The sequence below is a fragment of the Lithobates pipiens genome, unplaced genomic scaffold (assembly GCF_037356315.1).
Source record: "Lithobates pipiens isolate NorthernLeopardFrog02 unplaced genomic scaffold, aLitPip1_a1.2 Scaffold_1, whole genome shotgun sequence".
Classification (NCBI taxonomy): Eukaryota; Metazoa; Chordata; class Amphibia; order Anura; family Ranidae; genus Lithobates; species Lithobates pipiens.
Genome location: NW_027507685.1, coordinates 63,084,278 through 63,104,645, shown reverse-complemented (window position 1 = coordinate 63,104,645; position 20,368 = coordinate 63,084,278). Strand labels below are relative to the sequence as shown.

General features: G+C 46.8%; 1 protein-coding gene across 1 annotated transcript in view; it reads left to right on the top strand.

Moving 5' to 3' along the window:
- CYSLTR1 (cysteinyl leukotriene receptor 1) overlaps positions 1 to 20,013 on the top strand; it is a 183,657-nt gene extending 163,644 nt beyond the window's left edge. Inside the window, exon 3 of the mRNA XM_077449656.1 lies at positions 18,923 to 20,013. Within this exon, the coding sequence (XP_077305782.1) occupies positions 18,923 to 19,873 (951 nt within the window). The 3' untranslated portion in view covers positions 19,874 to 20,013. The remainder of the gene's footprint in view (positions 1 to 18,922) is intronic.
- Positions 20,014 to 20,368: the final 355 nt, after the last annotated feature.

Below are 20,368 nucleotides of genomic sequence, written 5' to 3'. Positions count from 1 at the left end.
TGCTGGATAGGATGGGTTTTCTGTTCTTTGCCTCAACATTCTCAGGGACCTCAGCCCCTCTGACACACCAAGTTGAGTGTACAAATATACAATATCACAGGAATTCGCTGAAAGTAATAGTTCATACCCAATAGTAGTGCTACATCAAAGAAAACAGACACAAAACCAGGTAGTAAAGGCAAGCTTAAAGGGGTTGTAAACCCTTGTTTTTTTTTTGTTTTAATAACAAACATATCATACTTACCTCCACTGTGCAGTTCATTTTGCACAGAGTGGCCCCGATCCTCATCTTCTGGGGTCCCCCAATGGTGCTCGTGGTGATTCCCTGCACCGGTAAACCCCCTAGGAGAAGTGCTTTCCCTGGGGGTTACCATGTGGACGTGCTCCCAAGTTCAGCATTTGCATCCATAGGCACTGCTATCAATCTATCCAATCAAGAACCGAGAACCCTGGCCAGAGAGGTAGAGCGTGTCTTCGGCATGGGAATGAACGGGCTCAGATGAGAAAAACGGGGGGCTGTGGGGCTGCCGGCTGGTCAGTGACAGAAGGTTTTTCACCTTAATGCATAGGATGCATTAAGGTGAAAAAACACAAGGGTTTACAACCCCTTTAATATATTGTCACCCAATATATCCAGTCAAGCATAAAATGGATTTACAATGGTAATAACACTGTTTCACATACAAAGTGATTAACAGTAGGGAATAGGCATGAAATGACATTTGGCAGTGGGAAGCAAAGTGGACGCTTCTGTCTCCCTTCGGCAGCGGTGCAGATGTTGTGATATGGGAGGTGCTGTGCTGCCCCTGGTGTCCTAACTCCCAGTCTCAGGCTAAGAACTCCACTGGTATGGTCTCCCACTGACAGGCGAATAGCCAGACAGAGGTGCTCATTCTCAGACTCCTTTCCTTTCCTACTTTCTTGGGCAGTTTAATACAAATCCTTTATCCATTCCTCCTACTGCACAGTGTCTATTGGGATCCATAGTGTAAGAAGTCTATTCATCCCATTATATGGCTGCCATCTCAAACTACAACTCCCAGGAACTCCCTCAACATTCTGCATAGAAGTATATGGTCTTGCTTGGCTTTAGCCCTCCCCTGCTGTCAAGAGAAGAATGGTGCAGCATAACATTATTATTATCTCAGTAGAAGGAGAGAAGAATAAAAGACAATGGGGTTATTTATTAAAGGCATATCCACTTTGCACTACAAGTGCACTTGGAAGTGCAGTCTCTGTAGAGAAGATCTGAAATGAGGGGGAAGCTCTGCTGATTTTATCATCCAGTCATGTGCAAGATAAAATTATGTTTTTTATTTTCCTTGCATGTGCCCCTCAGATCTACAGTGACTGCACTTACAAGTGCACTTGTAGTGCAAAGTGGATTAGCCTTTCGTAAATAACCCCCAATGTCTACTCGTTTATATTGTTGTAGCCCAGGAGCCGTCTACATAAAAGTCTATCTATCTATCTATCTATCTATCTATCTATCTATCTATCTATCTATCTATCTATCTATCTATCTATCTATCTATCTATCTATCTATCTAAACCTTATTTAAATTACTGCCATAGATCAATACTGCAAACAGAAACAAACCTGCAAACAACAAAATAATGTGCAGCTCTTCTGTGATAACACACACTTTACATGCAACAAGTTTTAAAATAAAAATAGTTCAAATATTTATACAGCTGTTTGAGTTGAGGAGTTTAGGCCCCTCCCAACCTCTCCACCCTAAACAATAACCCACCTCTCCACCTTAAACACTAAACCCTCTCAACGCCTCTCCACCCTAAAAAATAACCCCCCTCCCTGCCTCTGCACCCTAAACAGTAACCTCCTAGCCGCCTCTCCAACCTAAACAATAACCCACCTCCCCACCACTCCACCCTAAACAGTAACCCCTTTCCTGTCTCTCCACCCTAAACAATTACCTGCCTCTCCACCTTAAACAGTAATCCACCTCTCCACCCTAAACAATGAAGGCCCTGCTCAAACTGTCGGCGCTATATAAATCCTGTATAATAATAATAATAATAATAAACAGTATCCCCGTCCCACCTCTCCACCCTAAACATTAACCCCCCCCTCTTCACCTTTCACCCTAAACAGTAACCCCCTCCCCACCTCTCCACCCACCGCCATACACTCCATACCCCTCTCCCTTCACATGCTACCTACCACCATACACTCTGCACTGTACATTCCCTATTTAACATTACCACATTCTGCACCATATAAGTAATCTCAGAACCTATTTAACTGCTCCCCCTTTAAGCCACACCCAATATTTACCGTAATTTAAACCATGCCCACTTTTCAGTGCAGTGTGCTTAGCATGCCGCATTTATTTCCTCTCATTTCCTAGGGCCCACATTTAATCTTGCACATGGGCCCACTGGTTTCATGATGCACCCCTGATCATATATGTCATTTTTTTATTTTGTGCTTGTGCTTTGCTATCACTTTAAGCCTAAACATAGCTCTGGCTCCACATTTTTGTCCAGTTTTGGTTAGAGTGGTGGAGAATTACAGTACAATTTCTGGCAGGCATTTACATCTGTCTGTGTCCCCAGTGTGGAGATTTACAACCTGTCCCTGTGATTCCCATACAAGATATGGGGGATAGCCATTCCCAGAACAGGAGGATTTGGAAAGCAATAAAAACATTGTCAGAATATCTAACCCCTCTGCACTCTACTGAAAATGTGGTATTCCATACTTAGTAAAAAAGGTACAGCCGGGACATGGGGATCTTTTCTTTTGTTTCAACATATCCCAGCTAATATTTAAATTATAACTAAAGGCAAAACTTTTGTTTAGTTTTGGATAGAGTGGTAAGGCAATAGAACGCTTGTCAGTTTTTATTGGTGTCTGTGCCCCTGTTAAGGAGATTCACCCTCTCTTTTTGTCCTGTTTACCATTAAGATTGAAAGTGAAATTAAAAGAAAATCTCACATTTTGGGTTGTCCCCAGAAAAGTAACAGAGGGAAATCTTTCAATGGGAAAACTTGTTCTGGTGACCCGGGGGTCCCTAAGGATATTCCCTAATTTGCAGGGATTTCCTCTCACTTCCTGTTTGGCTTTGGGATGTGAAGTGAAGGAAATCTGCACAATAGAACAAAAGAATAGAAAAAAATATCTGACAGGGGTTATAACCCTCCCTTGCTCTATCCAAAACTTAAAAAAAATACTTTCTAAAGTTCTACTTTAAAGCACCGAAGAGGTCACAATACTAAAAGGTTTCACTCTTTACATTATCACAATATAACATTTATTAGGACTTGGGTAAGTAGTAGGACCACCGTATGTGATTTTTCAGTGCACATTTACTTTTTTGATTTTGACACTCCTGATGAATCTTTTTATTTGAGTGAAACATGTAGAGTTATTTTCTTTATTTGAGCAGTTATTTGTTTTCTTTTTGGGGGGCACACCTGTTTTTTTGAGGGGGGCTGCTACTCTGTTTGTTCCTTCATGTTACTGGCTTGAGAGGACTCATAGACTCATACAGTATCATTCTAACTCTTGGCTTAATCTGGGCAGGCGGAACAATTGGGGAGGGTATAATTCATGTGTCACTGTGACTCCCAATAGCCCCAGTACTTTATTGATTATATCTTATCTGCAGTATTAGAATCATTTTTAATTGGGTACTGTGGTACAGATGGGGAGGTTGGAATGAAACCACCGTAGTTGCCAATTGCCCAATTTTTGAAAATCTGCAGATGTTAAAATTGCATTACTAAGAGGAGTTTTAGGGTGTCATAATTCTGTGAGTCACAGATACCTTTATTGGCCACGGAATAGTAAAACCATTTGTGATATGTTATTTTGATTTCATTGAGCTTCCTCTCTTTTTTGCCACTATTTAGATGGGAGGGTCTTATTTCTCCCAACTAGTTTGGAGGGTCATTGGGATCTCTAGGTCTCCTCCCCATTAGTACCAATAACACATACAGTGGTCCTACTACTAGACATGTGTATTCGTTTTCGTCCAAATGCATTTTCATCTGAATTTCAGATATTTTCATTATCGTTTTAACAAACAATAATGAAAGTGCAGAATCCGAAAAACGAAAGATCCGACATAAACAAATGCTTTATTTTCGTTTTCGTTGTGACAACAGTTCGATATAAATAGGAGATTCAATATGATGCTGACAATAACAATCTGTGTCTATCGACCCTGTGGGCGAATGTGCCTAACCTTAACTCTATTAGTCCAGGATTACTCGTACAGCCAACTTACTTTCACTTACGATTGCTAGCAGAGAGAGACACACACTGAATCATTTCAGAAGACGGTCAATCTTAGCTTGTCCGTTTGTCAGAGAACATAAATTATTTAGAAATTAACCACTTCAGCCCCGGACCAATTAACAGCCTAAGGACCAGAGGTCTTTTTACAATTTCGCACTGCACTGCTTTAACTGGTAATTGCGGGGTCATGCAATGTTGTACCCAAACGAAATTTGCGTCCTTTTCTTCCCATAAAAAGAGCTTTCTTTTGGTGGTATTTTATTGCCTCTGCGATTTTTATTTTCTGCGATATAAATGGAAAAAGACTGAAAATTTTGAGGAAAAAAAGATATTTTCTACTTTTTGTTATAAGAAAAATCGAATAAACTAAATTTTAGTCATACATTTAGGGCAAAATGTATTCAGCCACATGTCTTTAGTAAAAAAAATGTCAATAAGCGTATATTTTTTGGTTTGCGCAAAAGTTATAGCGTCTACAAACTAGAGTACATTTTCTGGAATTTACACAGCTTTTAATTTATGACTGCCTATCTCATTTCTTGAGGTGCTAAAATGGCAGGGCAGTACAAACCCCCCCAAATGACCCCATTTTGGAAAGTAGACACCCCAAGGAAATTTCTGAGAGGCATGTTGAGCCCATTGAATATTTTTTTTTTTTTTGTCCCAAGTGATTGAATCACACAAAAAAAAAAAAAAAGTTTACTAAAAGTTGTCACTAAATGATATATTGCTCACACATGCCATAGTTATATGTGGAATTGCACCCCAAAATATATTCTGCTGCTTCTCCTGAGTACGGGGATACCACATATGTGGGACTTTTTGGGAGTCTAGCCGCGTACGGCACCCGAAAACCAATCATTGCCTTCAGGGTTTCTAAAGCCGCGTACACACGTAGCGGAATGTCCGACGTACTTAGTCTGGCGGACTTCCCGCCAGACTGTCCGTCGAACTTTCCGAACGGGCTACTTGCCCACACACGGCACTTTTTCAGCGGACTAATACAGCGTACTAAGTCCGGCGTACTATCCGCCCTACTTTTGAAATGAACAGACTCGCCCACACACGCGGAGGAAAGCCTGCTCATTTCGAGCGCGTCTCCAGGTAGGCGGAACCCTGGAGACCCAGGAGACATCGCTGGCCCCACCGCCTGGTATGGACTTAAAGGGGAACCCCCAACGCCGAAAAAAATCGGCTTGGGGGTCCCCCCCAAGTCCACAACAGACCCTTGTCTGAGCACGCTACCCGGCCGGCCAGGAAAGGGGGGGCAAGCGAGCGCCCCCCCCCCCCTCCTGAGCCGTACCAGGCCGCGTGCCCTCAACATGGGGGGTGCCTTGGGGAAGGGGGGGCCGCGCGGCCCCCCCACCCCAAAGCACCTTGTCCCCATGTTGATGAGGACAAGGGCCTCTTCCCGACAACCCTGGCAGTTGGTTGTCGGGGTCTGCGGGCGGGGGACTTATCGGAATCCGGGAGCCCCCTTTAATAAGGGGGGCCCCCGGATACCGGCCCCCTACCCTATGTGAATGAGTATGGGGTACAATGTACCCCTACCCATTCACCTGTAAAATAAAAGTACAAAAAAAACACAACACACGAGATAAAATACTTTATTGCACAGCTCCGGGGGTCTTCCGTCTTCGGGGGTCTTCTCGCCAGACTCCTCCGCTATCTTCTAGTAGCTCTTTTACAAGTGAAGGAGCCCGGCATTCTTCCTCGCCGCCGGCCTCTTCTTCCGACTTCGGGGATCTTGTCCCCCTCTTCGGTTCTTCTGCCGGGCCACTGCGCCTTCTTATAGCTCTTTTACAGGCGGTGGCCCGGTCTTCTGTCGCCGCCGCTGCCTTCCGTTCTTCTTCTTCTTCTTCTCCTGGAGATGTTGACTCGACGATCTCTCCGGCCGCAATGCCAGGGACGCGCTGCGCTGCCACTTATATAGGGACAAGGGGCGGTGTCACATGGGTTTATGTCACATGGGTTGGTGTCACATGGTGACCCCGCCCCCTTACGATGTCACAGTCCCGGAGGATGCTGGGACTGTCGCCATGTGACATCAACCCATGTGACCAACCCATGTGACATAAACCCATGTGACACCGCCCCTTGTCCCTATATAAGTGGCACCGCAGCGCGTCCCTGGCATTGCGGCCGGAGAGATCGTTGAGTCAACATCTCCTGGAGAAGAAGAAGAAGAAGAAGAACGGAAGGCGGCGGCGGCGACAGAAGACCGGGCCACCGTCTGTAAAAGAGCTATAAGAAGGCGCGGTGGCCCGGCAGAAGAACCGAAGAGGGGGACAAGACCCCCGAAGTCGGAAGAAGAGGCCGGCGGCGAGGAAGAATGCCGGGCTCCTCCGCTAGTAAAAGAGCTACAAGAAGATAGCGGAGGAGTCCGGCGAGAAGACCCCCGAAGACGGAAGACCCCCGGAGCTGTGCAATAAAGTATTTTATCTCGTGTGTTGTGCTTTTTTTGTACTTTTATTTTACAGGTGAATGGGTAGGGGTACATTGTACCCCATACTCATTCACATAGGGTGGGGGGCCAGTATCTGGGGGCCCCCTTATTAAAGGGGGCTCCCGGATTCCGATAAACCCCCCGCCCGCAGACCCCGACAACCAACGACCAGGGTTGTCGGGAAGAGGCCCTTGTCCTCATCAACATGGGGACAAGGTGCTTTGGGATGGGGGGGCCGTGCGGCCTCCCCTTCCCCACGGCACCCCCCATGTTGAGGGCACGTGGCCTGGTACGGCTCAGGAGGGGGGGCGCTCGCTCGCCCCCCCTTTCCTGGCCGGCCGGGTAGCGTGCAGACAAGGGTCTGTTGTGGACTTGGGGGGGACCCCCACGCCGATTTTTTTTCGGCGTTGGGGTTCCCCTTTAAGTCCATACCAGGCAGCGGGGCCAGCGACGTCTCCTTCGCGGGCCCCGCCTACCTGGAGACCCGCTCAAAATGAGCGGACTTTTCTCTGAGCGGGAAAAGTCCGCTCATTTCAAAAGTACGGCGGACTGGCATACACACGGCCAGATTGTCCACCGAAATGCGAGTCCGGCAGGAAGAGTGCAACACGGCATTCTAAGTCCGCCGTACTTTCGGGTCAAAAAAGTATGCCGGAGGCTACACACGGGGGCATTGTTTGGCGGACTTGAGTTTGCCGGACTTTTCCACCGGATTGTTTGATCGTGTGTACGCTGCATAAGGGTGCAAATTTTTGATTTCACTCCTCACTACCTATCACAGTTTCGAAGGCCATAAAATGCCAAAATAACACAACCCCCCCCCCCCCCCCCAAATGACCCCATTTTGGAAAGTAGACACTCTAAGCTATTTACTGAGAGGCATGTTGAGTCCATGAAATATTTTATATTTTGCTACAAGTTGCAGGAATATTAAAAAAAAATTTTTTTGCACAAAGTTGTCACTAAATGATATATTGCTCACACATGCTATGGGCATAAGTCAAATTACACCCCAAAATAAATTCTGCTGCTTCTCCCAAGTACGGGGATACCACATGTGGGGGACTTTTTGGGAGCCTAGCCACGTACTGGACCCCGAAAACCAAGCACTGCCTTCCGGATTTAAATATAAAACGCTACCAAAAAAAACTGTTAGCGATCGCAGGGATCAGGCCTGACTCTGCGATCGCTGTAGTTATGTGTTTAGTGTTTTGTAAGTGACAGTGATCGATTGATACTGCACTTGGGTGGGCTGGGCGGAGGGGCAAAACGCAGGTGCTAGCAGGTATCTGGGCTGATCCCGCTAACAATGCGTTTTTTTGGAACCCTAAACTGCTGGGGACGCTAGTATAGATCTGATCAGATCAGATATTGATCTGTTCAGATTCTATACCACTACGGGAGGTTTATGCTTTGCACGTGGGTGTTAGCGGTACTGGCACTAACCTAGCGCTGCCTGGGGCGATGCAGACCCTGACCCTAAAACCTAATTGATATCACCCGCCGGGTGATCAGGGGGTTAAACCTTTATTGGGTAATAAATGGTGGGTGCCCTGATGCTATAAAAAGCAAACTAACTAACCAGAGTCACCCGTAACACTTATACGGTGATCACTGGTGAAAGGGTTAACTAGGGGCAATCAGGGGGTTCAAATTTTTATTAGGTAGTATATGGGGGTCCCTGGCGCTATATAAAAACCTGATGGGGAACCTAAATAACTAACTGGCTAACCAGCGTCACCAGTGACACTTATACTGGGATCGCTGGTGAAAGGGTTAACTAGGGGCAATCAGGGGGTTAAAACCATTATTGGGTAGTATATGGGGGTACCTAGCGCTATAAAAACCTGGTGGTGAACCTAAAAAAATAACTAGCTACCTAGCGACACTAGTGACACTAATGCAGCGATCAGAAAAATGATCGCTTAGTGACACTGGCAAAAGGGGGTGAAAGGGTTAACTAGGGGCAATCAGGGGGTTAAAACCATTATCGGGTAGTATATCGGGGTACCTAGCGCTATAAAAACCTGGCGGTGAACCTAAAAAAATAACTAGCTACCTAGCGACACTAATGCAGCGATCAGAAAAATGATCGCTTAGTGACACTGGCAAAAAGGGGTGAAAGGGTTAACTAGGGGCAATCAGGGGGTTAAAACCGTTATTGGGTAGTATATCGGGGTACCTAGCGCTATTAAAACCTGGCGGTGAACCTAAAAAAATAACTAGCTACCTAGCGACACTAGCGACACTAATGCAGCGTTCAGAAAAATTATCACTTAGTGACACTGGCAAAAGGGGGTGAAAGGGTTAACTTTAAGGGCAATCAGGGGGTTAAATCTTTATTGGGGGGTGGTAGGGGGCTACCCTGGACCTAACACTAACTGCCCTGACAGTTTTTACTTTTACAACTGACACTGAATGCAGTGATCAGTAAATAAATGATCACTGCAATCAGTGACACTGTGACTGGGGGGGAGGGGGGGCGGGGGGGCGGGGGGACATCGGGGGGTGATCGGGGGGGGGGTGATCGGGGGGGGGTTTGTGTGCCTATGTGTTATTTAGTGTCAGTGTAGTGTTTGGTGCAGACTTACTGTGTCCTCTCCTCGTAGTCCGGTCAATAAGACCGCCCCAAGGAGAATGACATCACTTCCTCCCTGCCTGTGTATACAATACACAGTGGGAGGAAGCTTCTCATACGCCAGGAGCGATTGAGAGGGGATGGCCAGAAACCAACGGCCATCCCCTCATCCCGGATCGCTCCTGAAGCGAACCGGACCGCCGCATCCAGCGGGAGGGGGTCCGATCGGACCCCCCACCCGATGGAAGGCAAGCACGTACATGTACGTGCTTGTGCCTGTACATGCCATTGTAATGACGTACAATGGCATGCGGCGGTCCTTAAGTGGTTAAGCATAAGCACAGCAGCAGAACAATAGTGAAGCAAGCTACAGTTCAACTTAACTTTTTCATAATAATCTGATGCTATTGTGTTTGTGTTGTGAACTTGATAGTGATACTAGTGTTGCTAGTGTTGTGATAGCCTCAGAGGCTGCCTGTGTTGTGGGGGGGGGATTTATTATTATAGATTCTATATTATATATTGAGATTCTATATAGATTCTATATACCCTATCTTCAGAGGCGGCTCTAGACTTTCTGAGGCCTTAGGCAAAACTTAGACATGAGGCCCCACTCACGCCCATAATGGGAAAAATATTATAAAAATGATAAAAATTAACTGTATGAATGCATATATTAACTTAATTCCTATGAACTATGAATTCACCGTTTCTATAAATTTCTCTAGCCAATTATTCTTTAATCAAATATCATTAAACATAGGGTGGGTGGGTATATATGTTACACGCACACAGATATAGATCAAATTGTGCAGCTGCCTACTCATTATCCTTTGTGCTGTCTCATAAATGTGAAATTAATTTGTCAACAAAGTATAAAACAAAAAAAAAAGTAATTTTACAACATATTCTAAAACATAACCTGTTTAATGCAACAAGTCCAATCCAGCTAAGGAGCAGTCCCAGCTGAGGGATATAGTCATAGTCCAACCCAGCTGATAGACATAGTCCGACCCATCCAATCCAGCTAAGGGACAGTCCCAGATAAGAGACAGCCCAGCTAAGAGACAGTCCAATCCAGCTAAAGGACAGTCACCGACCTCACATCCATGATACAAGAGATGGTCAGAGACTGTGTACGGGCAATAATACAGGAGATGGTCAGAGACTGTGTGTGGACAATGATACAGGAGATGGTCAGAGACTGTGTGTGGACAATGATACAGGAGATGGTCAGAGTCTATGCAGACAATTATACAGGAGACGGTCAGAGACTGTGCAGACAATGATACAGGCAAGGGTCAGAGACTGTGCAGACAATGATACAGGCAAGGGTCAGAGACTGTGGACAATGATACAGGAGATGGTTTTATTATGGTAATGACAAGCAAACTCTTACCTGGCTAACATGGTATCAAACGTTGGAGCCACTGACAGGGTGCTGACAGACAATCATGCAGGAGATGGTCATAGACTGCGGAAAATTATACAGGAGATGGTCAGAGACTGTGTGTGGACAATGAATCAGGAGATGGTCAGAGACTGTGTGTGGACAATGAATCAGGAGATGGTCAGAGACTGTGTGTGGACAATGAATAAGGAGATGGCCAGAGACTGTGTGTGGACAATGATACAGGAGACGGTCAGAGACTGTGTGTGGACAATGATACAGGAGACGGTCAGAGACTGTGTGTGGACAATGATACAGGAGACGGTCAGAGACTGTGTGTGGACAATGATACAGGAGACGGTCAGAGACTGTGTGTGGACAAGGATACAGGAGACGGTCAGAGACTGTGTGTGGACAAGGATACAGGAGACGGTCAGAGACTTGCAGAGACAATGATACAGGAGACGGTTTTATTATGGTAATAACAAGCAAACTCTTACCTGGCTAACACGGTATGAAAAGTTGGAGCCACTGACAGGGTGCTGACAGACAATCATGCCACAAAGATGCAGGAGATGGTCAGATACTGTGCGCAGATAATGATACAGGAAATGGTCAGAGACTGTGGGCGGACAATGATACAGGAGCCACTGTGCCATCAAAAGCAGCCACCGTGCCAGTAATCGCAGCCACTGTGTCATCAAACACAGCCACTGTGTCATCAAACGCAGCCACTGTGCCCTCAAACGCAGCCACTGTGCCAAAACGCAGCCACTGTGCCCATCAATTGCAGCCACTGTGCCCATCAAACTCAGCCACTGTGCCCATCAAACTCAGCCACTGTGCCCATCAAATGCAGCCACTGCGCCATCAAACGCAGCCACTGTGCCATCAAACGCAACCACTGTGCCATCAAACGCAGCCACTGTGCCCTCAAACGCAGCCACTGTGCCCTCAAACGCAGCGACTGTGCCCTCAAACGCAGCCACTGTGCTCATCAATTGCAGCCACTGTGCCCATCAAATGCAGCCACTGCGCCATCAAACACAGCCACTGTGCCATCAAACACATCCACTGTGCCATCAAACGCAGCCACTGTGCCCATCAAACGCAGCCACTGCGACATCAAACGCAGCCACCGTGCCAACAAAAGCAGCCACCGTGCCATCAAACACAGCCACTGTGCCCATCAATTGCAGCCACTGTGCCATCAAACTCAGCCACTGTGCCCATCAAATGCAGCCACTGCACCATCAATTGCAACCACCATGCCATCAAACTCAGCCACTGTGCCCATCAAATGCAGCCACTGCGCCATCAAATGCAGCCACTGTGCCATCAAATGCAGCCACTGTGCCCTCAAACGCAGCCACTGTGCCCTCAAACGCAGCCACTGTGCCCTCAAACGCAGCCACTGTGCCCATCAATTGCAGCCACTGCGCCATCAAACACAGCCACTGTGCCATCAAACGCAGCCACTGTGCCCATCAAACGCAGCCACTGTGCCCATCAAACGCAGCCACTGCGACATCAAACGCAGCCACCGTGCCAACAAAAGCAGCCACCGTGCCATCAAACACAGCCACTGTGCCCATCAATTGCAGCCACTGTGCCATCAAACTCAGCCACTGTGCCCATCAAATGCAGCCACCGTGCCCATCAAATGCAGCCACTGCGCCATCAATTGCAGCCACCGTGCCATCAAACTCAGCCACTGTGCCCATCAAATGCAGTCACTGCGCCATCAAACGTAGCCACTGTGCCCATCAAACGCAGCCACTGTGCCATCAAATGCAGCCACTGTGCCATCAAACGCAGCCACTGTGCCATCAAACACAGCCACCGTGCCCATCAAATGCAGCCACTGTGCCCATCAATTGCAGCCACCGTGCCCATCAATTGCAGCCACCGTGCCATCAAACTCAGCCACTGTGCCCATCAATTGCAGCCACCGTGCCATCAAACTCAGCCACTGTGCCCATCAATTGCAGCCACCGTGCCATCAAACTCAGCCACTGTACCCATCAAATGCAGTCATTGCGCCATCAAACGCAGCCACTGTGCCATCAAACGCCGCCACTGTGCCATCAAACGCAGCCACTGTGCCCATCAATTGCAGCCACTGTGCCATCAAACACAGCCACCGTGCCCATCAAATGCAGCCACCGTGTCATCAAACTCAGCCACTGTGCCCATCAAATGCAGCCACTGTGCCATCAATTGCAGCCACCGTGCCATCAAACTCAGCCACTGTGCCCATCAAATGCAGTCACTGCGCCATCAAATGCAGCCACTGTGCCAGCAAACGCAGCCACTGTGCCCATCAAACGCAGCCACTGTGCCATCAAACGCAGCCACTGTGCCCATCAAACTCAGCCACTGTGCCATCAAACGCAGCCACTGTGCCATCAAACACAGCCACCGTGCCCATCAAATGCAGCCACTGTGCCATCAAACGCAGCCACTGTGCTCAATAATTGCAGCCACTGTGCCATTAAACCCAGCCACTGTGCCATCAATTGCAGCCACCATGCCATCAAACACAGCCACTGTAAAGCATCCTCAGTAAAGCAGATGAAAAGTTATTTTTAGAATGTGTGAAAATAAAACTGTCTTGTCAATGCAGAGTTAATATGGCCTTTGGACTCTTAGATTTGGTGGGGGTGCATTGTTGTTAGGTTTTTCATATATATATATATATATATATATATATATATATATATATATATATATGAAAAACCTATATATAAACTGTACCTGATGATCCTGCTCCTCGCCTTGGTGACAAATTGGTAAAGGCAGCAGGACTCAGTTGGAGAAGCAACACATGATGTTCTAGCTCTGCCCTGCAGTGCAATCTGGGAGTTGTAGTCTCTGCAGAGCACAGGCACCAGACGGCCATGTTAAAGTCTATGTGCCTGTGCTCTGTGGGAGAACTACAATTCCCGGCATGCAATGGGGCCGCCGTTAGGGGAAGGAAGGGCTAGGACTCGGAGGACAGCGCTGCTGCTATTGGACACACAGGCAGCCTAAGCCATGCATATTAGACAGTCGGACATACTCTTATCACCCCCCTCATCCACCGCCGCGGAGCTCACTCTGTCTGCAGCTGTGTGCAGCGCGCCCGCCGCTCGCTCACCCCGCCGTTTGAGAGACACTCCACACAGCAGCAGACAGTGCAGCACAACACCTCAGAGACAAATTAGGCAATCGCTCGATGGCGAGGCCCTTCCTGTGGGCGAGGCCTAAGGCAATCGCCTAATTTGCCTAATTAAAGAGCCGCCTCTGCCTATCTTGTTACCTGTCTGATCAGTGATCACTATCACCAGTCCATTTTCTGTTTGAACTATATACATTGAACATGAACAACAAAGATTCGACTTTTTGGTTTATGGTGTCTGTCAAATGTTCTAAGAAGATTCGATGGAGCAGCTAAACTATACGGAGTCATACAGTTTAGCTGCTCCGTCGAATCTTCTTTGAACATTCGATAGACACCATAAGCCTTCAATGACAGATTTGACCTGAATTCATTTGGATTTTAGGACAAATGCATTTTTTAACGAAAAAACTAAATGAATAAAAACGAATTTTGGGAGTAAATAAATAAATTTATTTTCGGACGAAAGCAAAATTCCAAAACGAAATATTTCAGTGTGCACATGTCTACCTACTACTTAACCAAGTCCTAATAAATGTTAGGTTGTTTCTCCTCCACTTGGCTTTTGTGTGTGGGTATATGCATCCCCTTTCTTGTTTTAGTGTATGCTGTATAAAAAGAGATTACATCAGTAAGACAAGTAGGCATTTTAATTATCACAATATATAAAAATAATGTAAAGTAATGTAAAATGTATTTCATATGTTAAACCACCTAAAAAACAAAAATGTCTCGCTCATACTCTGGTACTATATAACTGGCTCTTTGTAAATGTATTTTAGGTCTATGGCATCACATCCAATCCTGGCAAGAAGTGTGAGAAAATTTCTCTAATGGGTACATCCAAACAACCCAAAAAAAACTGACAAAAGCAATAAAATAACACTAAACTATTTTTTTTTTAAATAAAACAAATACATGTAATATGCTTAAATATAAGTAGAATGTACCTTCTCTCTCTCTTTTCATTTGTTTTATCTTTCAAATGCAAACTTTTTTCTGCTATTATCACACTTAGTGTTCTAGGGTAGCTGTGTTCATTTTCCATGTTCTCCCTGTGTGTGTGAATGTAGCCACCCTTTCCTGCTCACCCCTGAGATGGACTACACATCTACATGCAGACACATTCAGCTCTATGAGAATTGTAGTACACATAGATCTGAGCATATGACCAAAAATAACGGCATTGCTTGCTCGGCACTAGTAGCAGTGAAGTGCAGCAGTGGAGGATAGGGAGCATGCACAGGACAAAAAAAGATGCCTAAAAACAATGGTAGGAGACTTTAAAAAAACAGAGCCATGATATACTTGATATTCTAGAATGATGATGTAAAAAAAAATAAGTTTAGTGTCATTTTAAACCTCTTTACTCCATCCAAAATGAAATTTAAAACATTTAAAATTTCTGTTATGTTTTAGTTGTATTCAAGATATTTCCAAATAATTTAATATATATATAGACTTTAGATTAATAATGCTGCAGTGATGGAACAAGGGCCCTGTAGGTCTCCTAATTACATAGTTACATAGTTGGCAAGGTCCAACCAGTTTGTGTGTGTGTGTGTGTGTGTGTGTGTGTGTGTGTGTGTGTGTGTGTGTGTGTGTGTGTGTGTGTGTGTGTGTGTGTGTGTGTGTGTGTGTGTGTGTGTGTGTGTGTGTGTGTGTGTGTGTGTGTGTGTGTGTGTGTGTGTGTGTGTGTGTGCGTATTTATGTCTCTACCACTTAACATATCCTTGTAAATTGTGTTCAATAAGATGCCCCTCTAAAGGTTTTTTGAAATAAGCGACACTCGCCGAAACCACCGATTGTGGAAGAGAGTTCCACAATTAAAACAAATACATATGAGAAGCTTTCAACAACAAAAGTTTCCTTTAGCTAATAAACACATTCAAGTGCACCTAGTGTTCCAGAGCAGAAAAACAAGTATTCTTTGATAACGGCTGAAACCCTAATAGCCAGGACAGCCTCTACCTCTGCTATGCTCATGGGCATCCGCAGAACTTTTTCCAAGGGGGGGCATCATTTTAAGGCCACTCATGCTCCGCCCCTTTTCGACAATCTCATGAAAATCTTTCCACTGGTAATACATATGTGTTATATAACAGATAATTCATCTTCACTTTGTATTGGAAGTTACTCTGGCGGCTGTGTTCCATGCCCATATAGCCTAAAGAATGTACATCTTTTTACATTGCAATACATCTGTTGTGGCCATATTTTGATCTCATACTGTCAATGCATAGGCTGTTTTCATCAAGATAAAAATATGGCCACAACAGATGTATTGCAATGTAAAAAGATGTACATTCTCTAGGCTATATGGGCATGGTACGCAGCCACCTGAGTAACCTTGTGGACGCCCATGCTTTCAAAAACCAGCCCTGGAAAAAATTTCATACCAGCCTCACAGCATTATTATACCAGCCCAACAGCATAATGTAATTATTTTCTTGTTCATGAAAGGGAAAACCATACATTTTACCAGTTAATAGTGGTAAGTGATCAATCATCAAGGGGGACCCCAGAAACTCAGAACGTGGGGGGGACCACCTTCTGCAGAAAGAATACTCGAAGGTAAGGGGGTTAGGTTACTAATATAAGGAGGAAACCCTTTATATCAGTGCCCCTTACATTATCGTATTCACTCCCCCCTTACATCAGTGACCCCCCCCCCCCCCGACTGGCCTGGCGGTGCTTTCACTGACCTCCTCTCAGGTGCACTGTGCAGGGCTCAGTCAGTCGGCTCCAGCTTGGTGGCTCTGGTTTTATCCTATAGTCTCCTGTCCACAGTCCACACAAGTCTGACTTTTCCCATGACCCCCATCCCGGCGGTGCTCCCACTCTTGACTCTCCTCCAGACTCCCTCAGGGACTGCAGATATGCTACAGGAGATGGTCAGAGACTGCAGACTTGATGCAAGAGCTCAATGCAGCCTCTCCAGTGCCCATCAAATGCAGCCTCACTGTGCCCACCAATGCAGCCTTACTGTGCCCACCAAATGCAGCCTCACTGTGCCCACCAAATGCAGCCTCACTGTGCCCACCAAATGCAGCCTCACTGTGCCCACCAAATGCAGCCTCACTGTGCCCACCAAATGCAACCTCACTGTGCCCACCAAATGCAGCCTCACTGTGCCCACCAAATGCAGCCTCACTGTGTCCATCAAATGCAGCTTTACTGTGCCTATCATTGCAGCCCCTCCTGGGCCCCATGTCCCAGTCTGCAGTCCCTGTCTGTGGGAAGGTGTGTTGTTGATGCTTAGTACGGTACCTTGCATGCCAGCAGGATATCCATGATGGCCAGCAGCAGGAAGGGTCTGTTCTCATTTTGGATGGGGACGGTGCTCCTTCCAGAGGATCTGTCTGCTGTGAGATGGAGTGGTCCCTGGCCACCTGCACCTTCAGCCATCCTCATTTTCCGGCCCCAGTCAGCCTGTCCTCTGGTCCTGGGGAAGTGGAGAGCACTGGGTGGGAGTTGGAAAGAAGGGGGAGTGGAGAGCACTGGAGGGGAGAGAATTGGAGGGAGTGGAGAGCACTGGGGGCGAAAGAACAGGGGGGAGAGCACTAGGGGGAGAGCACTGGGAGAGAGCACTGGGGGGAGAACAGGGGGGAGAGCACTAGGGAGGAGAACAGTGGGAGAGCACGGAGGGGAGAGGACTGGGGGGAGTGGAGAGCACTGTGGGGAGTGGAGAGCACTGTGGGGGAACAGGGGGGGAGAGCACTGGGGGAGAACATGGGGAGAGCACTGGGGGGGGAACATGGGGGAGAGCACTAGGGGGAACGGGGGAGAGCACTGGGATGGTGGCTAGAGAAGGATGGGGAGAGCTGGAGAGCAGGGGGGCAGGAGAGTGTGGTGGTGGAGGAGAGCACGGGGGGGGCAGGAGAGTGTGGTGCGGTGAAAAACAGGAGTGGAGAGCACGGGGGTGGAGAGTACTGGGGGGGTACAAAGAGCAGGGGGGAGTGGAGAGCACCAGTGGGGGCCAGAAAGAACAGGGGTGGAAAGCACTGGGGACTGGAGACCACTATGGGGGGTGGAGAGCACTGGTAGGGTTGAAGAGCACATGGGTGGGGGCAGAATGCAGGGGGGGTGGAGAGTACAGGGGTGGGGAGTGGAGAGTGCTGGGGAGAGCTGAAGAGCACTGGGGGGGAAGCACTGGGGGGAGTGGAAAGAAGAGGCAGGGAGAAAGAACAGGGGGGAGAGCACTGGAGGGAGTGGAGAGCACTGGGGGGAAAGAACAGGGGGGAGAGCACGGGGGGGAGAACAGGGGGGAGAGCACTGGGAAAACTGTGAGGGGGCAGGAGAGTGTGGTGAAGGAGAGAGGGGGGCAGGAGAGTGTGGTGGAGGAGAGGGGGGGCAGGAGAGTGTGGTGGTGGAGGATAGAGGGGAGCAGGAGAGTGTGGTGGAGAAGAGAGGGGGGCAGGAGAGTGTGGCAGAGGAGAGGGGGGGGGCAGGAGAGTGTGGTGGTGGGGTGCACTGGGGGGGGGGGGCAGGGAGCACAAGGTGAACTGGGGACAGCAAAATAAGTTGGATAGGAGAATTGGCAGGGCCCCCCCCCCGCCCTCCTATCCAGACACTGTGGCACATAGGGCGGGGATGTACCTGCAGCAACTCCTTCTCTTGATCATAGTGCTGGATGGCTCTGTGTACTGCGGCCAGTCTGTAAAATGGCCCGCCCCCCAGACCGGCTTGTGTGATAGGGGGAACGTTGATTCTCTTTACTATCACATGAGCTGGTCTGAGGGGGCGGGGTCATGTTACAGAGCGGCCGCAGTACACAGAGCCATCCAGCGCTCTGATCCATGGGAGTCGGAGAGGGCGGAGGATGCAGTCGCCAGCGGACACAAAAAAAGGAAAAAAAAAAGTGAAAATAAATGCAGCATGGCGGCGGCTACGGCAGACACCTTGGGGATTCCAGGGGGGGGGGCACTTGACCCCCCTTGCCCCCTGCTGCGGACGCCCATGGCTATGCTTATTGCCATGCCAAAAAAATGGACAATGTAAAACTAATATTATTTATATAACAGTGATATTGTTAAATTGAGGAAAACCGTTTTTCCTAATCTAGCTCTTTGTTTTTCCAGACTTTAACAACTGCTGCTTCAGAAGAAGAAATGTTGAGTGCAAAAGAAGACATTGATGAATTCCGTAACAAAGTCTACTCCACTGCATACTCCATGTTTACTGTTTTTGGCCTAGTAGGGAACTGTTTTGCACTGTTCGTCCTTATAAAAACCTACAAACAGAGAACAGCTTTTCACATTTACATGCTCAACCTTGCCATCTCTGATTTGCTATTCATCTGCACCCTTCCATTCCGAGTGACCTACTATGTCAGCCGAGGTAACTGGATTTTCGGGGACTTCTTCTGTCGTGTTAGCTCCTACACTTACTACGTCAATTTGTATTGCAGTATCTTCATCCTGACCGCGATGAGCATCACTCGCTTTCTGGCGATAGTCCACCCTGTGAAAAATCTTCGATTTATCTCAGTAACCAGAGCCAGGTGGGCTTGTGTGGGCATTTGGGTATTTGTCTTATTAGCAACTTCCCCATTTTTAATGAGTGGATCAGAGTTTGACACGAAAACAAACCTAACAAAGTGCTTTGACCTTTCCCAAAAAAATACCTCATTGAAAAAACTGCTTATCCTCAACTATATTTCACTCACCTTCGGCTTCATCGCTCCGTTTATTATCATTTTGGTTTGTTATACTCTGATCATTAGGGCCTTAATGAAAAATAACTTGAACAAACAGCAAGCTTCCAGGAAGAAAGCCATTCGAATGATCATCATAGTCCTGGTTGTCTTCTTTATAAGCTTTATGCCATATCACATCCAGCGGACTCTTCACCTTCACACTGTTCAAAACAGTTCTGATAGAATGATACTACACCAGAAGAAAGTTATCATCTGTTTGGCCCTTGCTGCTTCCAACTGCTGCTTTGATCCAATGCTGTATTTCTTTGCTGGGGAAAACTTTCGTAGAAGACTTTCTACCATAAGGAAGCACTCTGTTAGCATTGTGCAGTGAGGAGAGTAAAGGAAAAAAGAGGAGCAACATGGATGAGAAATTTGAAGTGTTAACTGCCCTGGAAAAGCATGACTGTGATAAAAGCAATGTTGGGATTACATTTTTAAGGCTTGAACTCCAGGCATATATAAAATACACACATTATGACATAACATATATTGATAACAAGCCCCACATCAGCAGTAGATTAAATATAATGTTTTTTTATTGTAAGAGCAACAGATATAATAATGACTTTACATAAATTTATATATATGTAAGGTAGACCTTGACATGGAACCCAGAGAATTTAGGGGATTCCAATAACATGTTGACTGCTGAATCACATTATAAAAGATGTATTTAATATTCAAGCCTATGGTTTTAGCCATAGGCAGGGGGAACAAACTTTGTACAGTGCATGGTATACATTCAAATATGTTGTTCTGACACAAGCTAGGCATCTGACTATATTTATACATTCTAAAAAGGGGGGGAGTCTTGTGCGTCTCTTTG